The following is an 11,724-nucleotide window of genomic DNA, read 5'->3' as shown; positions in this document are numbered from 1 at the left end:
CAGGCTCAGCGGCCATGGCTCACGGGCCCAGCCGCTCCGCGGCATGTGGGATCCTCCCAGACCCGGGCGCGAACCCGGTTCCCCTGCATCGGCAGGCGGACGCGCAACCACTGCGCCACCAGGGAAGCCCCTGAAAATATTTTTAATGATTGCATAATATTCCATTGTATGGATATACCAAACTTAGCTAACCAGTAGTTTTATTGCACATTTAGCCTTTCATTATTACAGAAAGTCTTCCAGGGACTCTATATCTTTGGGTATATCCTTGATTTCTTCCTTAGTACTCGGTTCTAGTCATGGAATAGTACAGTCAAAGGCTATGCAAAATTTTAATATCCCTTATTGTTGTTTTGAGATGACAAAGTAAACAGATCTCCTGTCTCCTACATTATTGTAGTCATTTGGATATTACAATTGCTGATTAAGAAAAGGAAGTCATAGCTTCCTTTCCAGTGCCTTTTGTATTTCATCATACCAACCAGAGCTATATAATTACCTAATAATTCATTGGCAAAGTAAATCATTAATCTGTAGCACCTGAGCACTGTAGAAAGCCTTAGAAATTGCAATTTTACCAAAATAGATTTTATAGATGCGTAAATAAGTAAAACCACAATAAATTATGGTTAAATTTTACATAAGAACATATCTTTTGGAATAGTTTTTACATATCAATTACTTTTTTTTCTTTTAGATTTGGATCTTACAAAGAAAGACATAATTTTGAGAACAATCATCATTTTCACATGAGTACTCCCAAATACTTTTTATGAACTATTTAAAACAGGAATTCATTGACCACACAATCCTAAAGGAAATAAAAATATAATTATAAGATAAAAAGAAGAGATGAACTAAAGTGGGAAACTATACACAAAAAAACCCTTGATTTTGAAAAAATATGGTATCTATGCAGTGGGAAATTCTATCCATTTATAACATATATTGCTAAATACAAGCATTTCTCCAAATTATTTTTCGTAAATATTTGATAAAAAATAGAATGTGGGGTAACCTAAGAAAGTTTTACTATGAGAAAGAAAATAACAAAAATGTCTTACCTTTTTAATGCTTAAAAATAGGAAATGGAGTTTTTGACAAGCTGGAAGGATTACTTACAGAAATCAAGCAGCCTTACATCCCTCTTGGAACAAAGCAGGGGAAAAAAATGTTTAAAGATTAAGTCTAATTGTTAGAAGAATAATGTGTACATATAACTGTTGTTGACTCAGCAGCTGCAGCACGCCCATTGCCATCCTTCCCTGAGCTGTGATAGCATTGTGTCTCTTCTCCGGGTTTGCATCACTCCCTGGCTGTACAGGACACGCTCTGTTGATGTCTCCAGTCAGTCAGGCGACCAGCTGTCAGAGAACATACCTCCACACACAGAGGGGTCCCACAGAGAGAATTTTCTTCCCTAGAACCAAGCAGGTAGGTGATGGGGAGAATTCAGCCCAAAAGCATTATCTCCGCGAGGAACAGCGGTTTGACTGTTGTTCAGGGGGCCACACATTACATCTTAGAGCTAGAAGGGCCCTGAATGTTGTTTGATCTCTTGGGGCAGAGATAAAAATTCTAAGAGAATTTCCAAAGGTTTTATGTCACAACCTAAGGAGGTTCCTGGGATCTATTTAATAAAAACATGTTGAGCCCATCACCATATGCAAAACACGATGTCATACTGTGGTGGTTTTAAATATGTCCACAAGTGATTTGGCACTTCCTTCAAAAGGTGGGGCCTGACTGGTCTCTTTCTGAGTGTGGGCTAGACTTAGTGACTCACTTTTGATGAAAAGAATAATGTGAAAGAGAGGGCATGTGACTTCTAAGCTTGGGTTTTAAAGGATTGTGGCTTCTTCTGACTCAGTCTCATCCTCTTGGATCTGAGAGAAGCCAGGTGCCACATCATGAGCCGCGCTGTGGAAAGGTGGGGAGGGACTGAGGCCTCTTGCCAACAGCCATGGGAGTGAGCTACCTTAGATGCGGAACCTCCAGCCTCAGCCAAACTTCAGATTGTACTTCAGCCCTAGCTCACATCTTGACTGCCACTCATGAGAGACCCAAGTCCAACCACCTGGCTTAGCTGCTCCTAAATCCTTAACAGGGCTTCCCTGGTGGTGCAGTGGTTGAGAGTCCGCCTGCCGATGCAGGGGACATGGGTTCGTGCCTCGGTCCGGCAAGATCCCACATGCCGCGGAGAGGCTGGGCCCATGAGCCATGGCCGCTGGGCCTGCGCGTCCAGAGCCTGTGCTCCGCAACCGGAGAGGCCACAACAGTGAGAGGCCCGCGTACCACAAAAAAAAAAATAGGATAATAAAAGAAAAAAAAAATCCTTAACAGATAATAACTGTTGTTTTAAGCCATCTGTGTTCAGATCTTCCTCAACTTATGATGGAGTTATGTCCTGAAAAACCCATGTAAACTGAAAATATTGTAAGTTGAAAATGCGTTTAATACATCTAACCTACCAAACATCATCATAGCTTAGCCTAGCCTACCTTAAAGGTGCTCAGAACACTTACATTAGCTACAGTTGTGCAAAATCACCTAACACAAAGCCTATTTTATAAAGAGTACTGAAAATCTCATGTAATTTACTGAATACTGTACTGAAAGTGAAAAACAGAATGGTCATCTGGGTACAGAGTGGTTGTAAGTGTGGGTTACCCTGTGATTGTGTGGTTGACTGCGAGCTGCGGCTCTCTGCCCTGCCCAGCGTCACGAGAGGGTATTTGTACTGCATATCACTAGCCTGGGAAAAGATCAAAATCCAAAATTCCAAGTGTGGTTTCTACTGAATGCATATTGCTTTTGAATCATCGTAAAGTCAAAAAATCTCAAGTGGAGCCATGGTAAGTCGGGGACCATCTGTATTTGGGTAATTTGCTCTGCATCAGTAGATAACTAACACAGCCCTTGAAACTTTTCACATTTAGGGAACTCTGGGAACCTGGCAACAACAAACATATTTACTTATCACCTATTATGTCCATAGTACGGCACTGGGCACGTGATGGTGATAGGAGGTATCACTTGAGTGAAAAAGACACTGCCCTTTTCTCTGGATCCTCATCAACAAGTTTGGGAAACAAAAAGATACAGAGACATCTTGAGTGGTAACTATTGACTATTGTCTCTCTGTTGAGCCAAGTGCTTTACCAACATTATCTCCTAACAACAATACTGCAAGGTCATGTAATCCAGATGACAACTGGGGTCACTTTACCTTTTAGCTCTGGATAAGATGGACAGAACCTCCATGCCACTCCCTCCAGAAGACAGTGTCCTCTCCCAAACTTCTGTCAGTTGTGGGAAGTTAAGGGGCAAGTGACATTTTTGTGGTCACCCCTCACACAGATCTCCTTCCACTGTCATAGTTCAGTTCATAGATGGTCTTGCGCTTGCATTTCTAACACTTTGATTATGCTGCAGTACAAGGAGAGGATGCACTTAATGCACCTGGCGGTGCCTGGCACTCAGCAGGTGCTCAGAATTTCCCAAAGTTCTGGGGAGGCAAATACACAGAGGCAAGGGCTGCTTCTGACTGTGCCAAGCCAACGGAGGACTCTGTTCTTTCCTTGAGTTCCTCAAAACAAACCAAGTAAAGCAAAACTACTCTCACCATGTGTTTTAGTGGTAGCATAAGATTTGGAAAGACAGAAGGGTTTAAATTATAAAAACTCAAAACCTCTTCAAGTAAATTAGATATTCCCTTGTTTTACAAATCTTTTGTCTCTTCCACATCATGAAGTTTAGGAATCTCCCTCTCATCTTCTCTGGTTTCCCACAGCTCCCCCAAATTTCTGTTCATTTCTAATGCAAAGTAGATACTAGCTCTTTTTCTCAGTCTCTCGCTTGTTCATCAAGTGCTCAGGACCTTACTTTCCATTTCACATGGCTTATCTGAGGTGGAGATTTTGATACACTTCTCTCAGTAAATGACAGAGTAAGCAGAAAGTTTAAACAACACAATGAACTTAACCTAACTGACATGTATAGAACAATGAGTATCCCAAGTAACTTCAAATTATTCATTCAAGTGTACATAATTACCAAAACTGACCATATGCTGGAGCAAAAAGCAAGATTTAACAAGCATCAGTTATTGAATTAATACAGAGTATATTCTCTAGTGACAACGAAACTAAGCTTAAATAACAAAAAGATAATGAGAAATCCCTAAATATTGGAAATTGGATAATAAATTTCTAAGTAGTCCATGAGTCAAAGAAGAGATCAACATAAAAATTAGAAAATATTTTGAACTAAATATTAATGAAAATATGACATCAAGAGAAATAGAACCAACAGGAGATATGTATCTATATATAGATATATATGCACACACATATATGGATATATATACATCTATATATCTATAGGCTGTATATATAGAACCAATAGGAGATGGATATATATGTACATATATATCTCTATATCCATATATATCCATATATATATATATATATATATATATATATATATATCCATCTCCTATTGGTTCTGTTTCTCTGTAGAGGCAGGCTTGATATGATATCAAAACTGAAAAGAATGTTAAATGGAAAATCATAGGCCAATCTTGATCATGTACATAGATATAAAATTCCTAAGCAAAATATTGGTAAATCAAATCCAGCATTGTATAGAAAGATAATATATTATGACAAGTTAGGTTTATTCCAGGAATTCAAGGTTAGTTTAACACTTGAAAATAAACCAACATAATTCAGAATGTATAACCAGAAGTACCACAGTAATGTATAAATGTAAAGATATATACAAAAAAGCATTTGATAAAACTGAAATATCCATTTATTATTTAAAAAAAAAACCTCGTAGCAAACTAGAAATTGAAGAAAAGTTTCTTGCTCCAATGAAGTGTATGTACAAAATGTTACAGTGACCAGAACAACAGTGAATTATTGAATGCTGTCTTCTTGAGATGGGGCATGAGGCATGAATGCCTGCTATGATCACTGTTTTTGATACCAGAGGTCCTAGCCAGTGCAATAAGGCTAGAAAGACAAATAAAGGGTATAAGAATTTAAAAAGAAAAATAAAATTGTCATTATTTCAGACTACATGATTGTTTTTGTGAGAAAATCCCATCAGAATCTACAGGTAAACTTTTAGAATTACTGGAAGCATAAATCAAGTGGAAAACACACACATTAGGATGAACTGGAAAAAACTAGCATTGAAAAGAACTGCAAGCCTGCTTCAAATCATCTAAGTCCTGTTCCTTAAAGTGTGGCCCATGGACCATTGGCACTGGATTAGTCCAGCTTCTCCAGAGAAACAGAACCAATAGGATATATGTATATAGGAAGAGGTGTATTATATGAAATTGACTCATGCAATTATGGAGGCTGAGAAGTCCTGCAATCTGCTGTCTGTAAGCTGGAGACCCAGCAAAGTTGGTGGTGTAATTCAGTCCAAGTCCCAAGGCCTGAACCAGCCTTGGTCCAGGGAAGCCAATGTTGTAGATTCCAGACTGGGTCTGAAGGTCCAAGAACCAGGAGTGCTGAGGGCAGGAAAAGGTCAATGTCCTAGCTCAAGCAATCAGGCAGGAAAAAAAACGGTGAATTCTTCCTTCCTCCACCTTTTGTTCTATTTAGGCCCTCAACGGATTGTATGATGACCACCCATACTGGGGAGGGCCATCTACTTTACTGAGTCCACGGATTCAAATGCTAATCTCATCCAGAAAACCCTCATAGGCATGTCCAGAAATTACGTAATCTGGGTACCCTGTGTCCAGTCAACACTTAAAATTAACCATCACGGTGACATCACCTGGGTTTTCTTCTTAAATTGTGGCGTCTCAAGGCTTGCCCCAATTCTACTAAATCAGAATTTTCACTTTAACAAGATCCACGGGTGGTAGGTGTGGACATTAAAGTTTGAGAAGCCCTGATTTTAGTTGTCCCCAAAATCTCAAGCCCTGAACTGAAATGAAGGTGATTCTGGATGGCTCATGCCCCTAGACGCCTGGCAAAATAAGTAAATAACATAAAATAAAATACAATTAACAATCCTCTTATGAGGAAGATAATAGATCTCAAATCATTTTTGTAAATAATTCTTTCATATACAATGTCCAGTCCACAATCAAAGATGACAGAGCACACAAGGAGATAAGACACCCATAAACCACAATCAGCAGAAATAACAGACAAGGGAAACAGACTTACTGAGGCTTTAGGTATGGGAGTTATCAGATATAGACTATAAAACAACTATGCTTGCTGTGTTCAAGGGCCTAAAAGCCAAACTTGAACATTCCGTCAGGAAAATTACACTTTTGTAAAACTATACAAAGTGACACAGCAGATTTGAAAAAAAAAAGAAAAATTCTAGAACTCTCAAAAATACTGTAAATGAAATTAAGAATTCAGTGAACTGCTTTAACATCAGAATAGACAAATAGCTGAAGAGCTGGAGGATAGGTCAGAAGACACTCAGGTCCATGGGTGGAACGGGGCTAGGGAATAGGTCCCAAGGAATAGGGGTAGGGGAAAATTCAAATGCATCTGTTTAATATTTGCAAAGACACTATCCTTGTTCTCCATATAAATAAACACATATTTAATAATCCCTTTATACCTTCATACAGTAGTGTGCTTTGATCGAGGCAGAGTATACACCCTTCACTAGTTTTAACAGAAAGTTCACAGAGCCCTGGTATTACGTAATCCCCTTTAACCTGGTGATGATTATTCCAATGCAAGTCCAGGAATTCAGAGCACCTCTAACCAGCCCAGCCTTGGAGATGCTTGCTGTTGCCGAATCCTGGGGTAAAATAAAGGCCCTGATGTTTTGGGTGGGGTGAGGGTGTGGCTGACCACAGTTTCTCTGATTGCTGGGCCCTTCTGAGAAGACTCGCCTTGGAGTAGGAGGCTGATATCAGCCTGCTGTAAATTGCTAGGAGGGAAGGTTGCCATCCTGGGAATCAACGAGACTGCTTTGGAGACTTTGATAATGTGGCTGCACTTGAAATGATTGGCAAACTGGTATAATCTGTCAACCCAGCAAAATACAGTATGTTCTTAGCTCTCCTTTTAAGGGTTCTGAGGAAATCTATAGACCTAATTCCTCTTCAATTCCAGCTTACTTTGTAGAGAAGTAAGGTATGCAGATTCCTTATGTTTGCACTGCTGCCTAGCAGAGTAAAACACTCTATAAAAGTTTCTTCCTTTTTTTTTAACTTGTTTGTTTGCAATAACAGAAACTCTCAAAGAGTATCTTTATAAACATTTTCTAACATTTCTGGCAGTTTTCCACTTAGATTTTTTTTTCTTTTTAAAACTGAGCTAGCAAGCAAGATATCAAATATGCTTTTTTCCCCCCCAGATTCCTTTTAAATTTAAGATGAGAATACACTTGTTTCTTGAATATACACTTAGTGGGACAGGTATTATGGATTGAATGTTTTTGTCTCCCCCAAATTCATATGTTGAAATCCTAACCCCCGATGTAATGGTTAGGAGGTGGAGTCTTTAAGAGGTAATTAGGTCATCCAGGTGGAGCCTCCATGAATGGGATTAGTGCCCTTATAAGAAGAGACAAAAGAGCTTTCTCTCTCTCTGCCCTCCACCATGTGAGGATACAAGGAAAAAAGGCCATCTGCAAATCAGGAAGAGGGCTCTCACCAGACACTGGATCTGCTGGCACCTTCATCTTGTACTTCCCAGTCTCCAGAACTGTGAGAAACGTTTGTTGTTTAAGCCACCCAGTCCATGGTAATTTGTTATAGCATCATGAACTGACCAAGAGAACAGATCTGATAATCCAGTGAGTCTCAACCTGGGGTGGGGGTGGTCTGTAGATTGAAGAAGGCAGAGTCCCATGGGGGAAATGGAAACTTCCAAATCTCTCCCCCTACTTTATAGTGGACATAATCTTAACAGCCAATGTCTCCTCCATTCTGGAGACCAGGCTCTCCTTTCTTCCCTGCTTGCTCTCCAACCAATTTCCTACTTTGTGGAATCTGGCAATTCAGAGATGTGTCCTCTTGATTTTCATTCATTTCTCATTTGTTTTTTGAATACTGGTATACTTTAAAAATGATCAGATGGATTCTGGGGACAATGGAAGAGACAAGAAAAAAGGAGAGTGCTGATCTGCTGTATTGTGGAGTGGTGAATTTATCTTATTTTATACAGTTGGGTCAGTAGTTATTTTGATTTCAGTGTATTTGGGAAGCATCTGATTATTTTAGCCATAGCTTCTTATGAGCTAATAATACAATCTCTCTCCCTCTTTCTCTCTTAGTTAGATCACTTTCATCCGTGCAAAGAAGCTCTAAGTTAATGCCGTGAGCTGCCTTCATTATGTGAGCAGCTAATAGGAGCAGAAACATAGTCAAGTAATTTCAGAGTAAAGACATTAAAGAAGACTCTAGAATGGAAACCACCTAGTCAAGCATTGATTGATAATGCAAATAACCAGACACCCTTAATAAACTATAGCTTTTCTCTGCACTCAGCGTGTAGGCATAAGAGGCAATTCCTCGGAGAATATGCCCCTTTCAGAATCCTGAAATTCATAATCACAGGGCTGGAAGGGAACCTAGAGATCATGTAAATTAGCTCTCTTGTTTTGCAGACGACAAAATGAATTCAGAGGCTAGGTGCCTACACAAGGACGTAGCTGAATAACAGAAAAGCTGAAACAAGAACACAGTTTTCTTGACTCCCTGGTCCAGAATTCTACATTCCCTACAATATTGCCCCATAAAATTTGGTGGGATGGGTGGGTGGGAAACATTTCCAGGGTATATCATGAGGATCCGATACAGTCATGCTTCTACACCATAAAAACTGATGCTCCAAATTGAGTTATGTTTGTCTGTCTTACACACGTCTCTAATCACAGATGGTGCCCCAGCCCTGGACTCACTCACCACCCTATAGGGACAGACGCTGACCCTCTACTTCTGCTTCTCCTTCCTTTCCCCCTTCCCCAGGGCACCAGTAGAGGGCCCTTATCTCTGGTGGAGGAGATTGCTTTCCGAACCACATTTTTTTTTTTTAGAAGATGTTGGGGGTAGGAGTTTATTAATTAATTTATTTATTTTTGGCTGTGTTGGGTCTTCATTTCTGCGCGAGGGCTTTCTCTAGTTGTGGCAAGTGGGGGCCACTCTTCATCACGGTGCGCGGGCCTCTCACTATCGCGGCCACTCTTGTTGCGGAGCACAGGCTCCAGATGCGCAGGCTCAGTAGTTGTGGCTCACGGGCCCAGTTGCTCCGCGGCATGTGGGATCTTCCCAGACCAGGGCTCGAACCCGTGTCCCCTGCATGAGCAGGCAGATTGTCAACCACTGCGCCACCAGGGAAGCCCCGAACCACCTTTTTGACCTCATTTCTTCCCGTCACTTTGTTCACCCTGCTGTCAGCAGCTCCGTGGAAACTCTGCTTCCTCCCATTTTGTGAGATGCTTGGACCAAAGGGACCCCAAGCCCACTCGCTGGCTAACTGTCACTGATGCTTTGCCTGGCTGGCTGGTTGGCTGTTAGAGTTCTTCCCTTCCTCTCTTCCTCTCCCTACCTCTCCTACTCCTCCAAGGTCATTCCCTTCGTAAGGAGGCAGGCCCTTGTCTTCGCTGGAGGCTGGAGGATAGAGACTCAAGATCTTTCTTGTCACCAAGGACATTCAGCTGCCTCTGCTCACGGCTGGGCTCCTTCTTTGAGGCAAATGTCTACCTCTGCCCCGCTTCAGACCCAGTGACTTATCTGCCCCGCTTCGGATCCAGTGACTTATTTGAAGAATTAGGTCAATGCTCTCCAAATGTTTTTTTTTTTTTTTTTTTCGGTATGTGGGCCTCTCACTGTTGTGGCCTCTCCCACCATGGCTCACGGGCCCAGCCGCTCCACGGCATGTGGGATCTTCCCAGACCGGGGCACGAACCCGTGTCCCCTGCATCAGCAGGCGGACTCTCAACCACTGCGCCACCAGGGAAGCCCGCTCCAAATGTTTTGATGTACGCAGCCCTAACAGTAAAAAAAAAAAAAGAGCATGCACTGTCAATATATTTACTTATAACTGACATACATGTACTACTATTAATCCATATGTTAAATATAAGTAAAGCTTAATTTATCTCCAATATCTTGGGGGTAAGAAGAAATATAAATTGTCACAAATTCTCTTTGTACATCCTCCTCCCTGCCCCGCACACCCCAGAACTGCCGAATTGGGCAGTAGATGCTCTGGGAGTCACACATGGAATAAGTCTGGGTTCAGTAACAGTAATAACGATTGCTGCCACGTTTTGAGCCCTAACTGTGTGTCAGGCATGATACCATGTCTTTACATAATATGTTCTGCTGAATTTTTGCAGGAGCTCCATGTGGTAGGCACTCTTGATTCTCATTTTATTGTTGAAGAACTGAGGCTCAGAGATGCTGAGCTTTGCCCACCGTTGCCACTAGCAAGAAGCAGGGCAGAATCAAAGCCAGGTCTCTTCTGACTTGAAGCACGTCGCTGCTTCGGGGATGATAGCAAGCAATTGAGGACTAAGCACTGTGCTGAGCCCTGGACACACACACGGAGAACAGGGACGCAGCCTCTGCCCTTGTAAGACTGCCATCCTACTGGGCTCTGATGTCCTGGGGAGCTCCCTAGATCTGACTGAAAAAGGTTTGATCAGGTTGAGTATATCTTCTGAGGCTTAAAAAAAAAAAGTTCACAGCATGGAATTGTTGTAGGAATTGTTTTAAACCTTAAAATGTATAATTATGCAGTATTGTAGCACATTTGGAATTCTGTTGGCTCTGAGTCTTGGAATCTTATCGTTTAGAGCATTATTTCAATGGGAAAATGCATTCTAAGTTTCAAACACTCAACTTATAAACTAACTTTTTGTGTGTGTGTGTGTGGTACGCGGGCCTCTCACTGTTGTGGCCTCTCCGGTTGCGGAGCACAGGCTCTGGACGCGCAGGCCCAGCGGCCATGGCTCACGGGTCCAGCCGCTCCGCGGCATGTGGGATCCTCCCGGACTGGGGCACGAACCCGCGTCCCCTGCATCGGCAGGCGGACTCTCAACCACTGCGCCACCAGGGAAGCCCCATAAACTAACTTTTTAATAAATTAACTTTTCACAGTTTTTTCAAGAGCTTGGATTTCCCGAACAACATACTTAAACAAAGTTATTATAGCATTTTAGAAAGATCAACAAGAAGCACTGATGAAATTTTCAGGTAATTAGAGTACCATGTTATTTGAATATTCTGGTTAACTGAGATTACTGCTTCAAAATACTCTCAGGTGAATAGAGTCATAGGAAAAAAAAATCATTTCCCCAAATTCCTTAATGAAATAAATAACTTCAAGCCTGATGACATATTCTTTCCCAGCTGGAGATAACATTAATATCCCTTACTCACAAAGCCCTGGAGCCCATCACAGTAAAGAACTAGAAGTTGAATGTATTTCTGTTCATGTCTACTACAGATTCCCGATGGCAAGTGACTTTGCATCCCTAAACAGTAATGGCAAATGTCACAAAAATTAATCATTGGGCTTCCCTGGTAGCGCAGTGGTTGAGAGTCCGCCTGCCGATGAAGGGGACACGGGCTCGTGCCCCGGTCCGGGAAGATCCCACATGCCGTGGAGCGGCTGGACCCGTGAGCCATGGCCGCTGAGCCTGCGCGTCCGGAGCCTGTGCTCCGCAACGGGAGAGGCCACAACAGTGAGAGGCCCGCATACCGCAAAAAAAAAA

The 11,724-nt window shown here is 41.8% G+C and overlaps 1 protein-coding gene across 1 annotated transcript in view; it reads left to right on the top strand.

The window, feature by feature from the left end:
• Nucleotides 1-776, top strand: part of CWH43 (cell wall biogenesis 43 C-terminal homolog) — a 50,142-nt gene extending 49,366 nt beyond the window's left edge. Inside the window, 1 exon segment of the mRNA XM_028492556.1 lies at nt 698-776. Within this exon segment, the coding sequence (XP_028348357.1) occupies nt 698-776 (79 nt within the window).
• Nucleotides 777-11,724: the final 10,948 nt, after the last annotated feature.

Source organism: Physeter macrocephalus, chromosome 7 (assembly GCF_002837175.3).
Source record: "Physeter macrocephalus isolate SW-GA chromosome 7, ASM283717v5, whole genome shotgun sequence".
Taxonomy (NCBI): Eukaryota; Metazoa; Chordata; class Mammalia; order Artiodactyla; family Physeteridae; genus Physeter; species Physeter macrocephalus.
The sequence above is the reverse complement of the archived record's forward strand: the minus strand, read 5'-3'. Positions and strand labels throughout refer to the sequence as shown.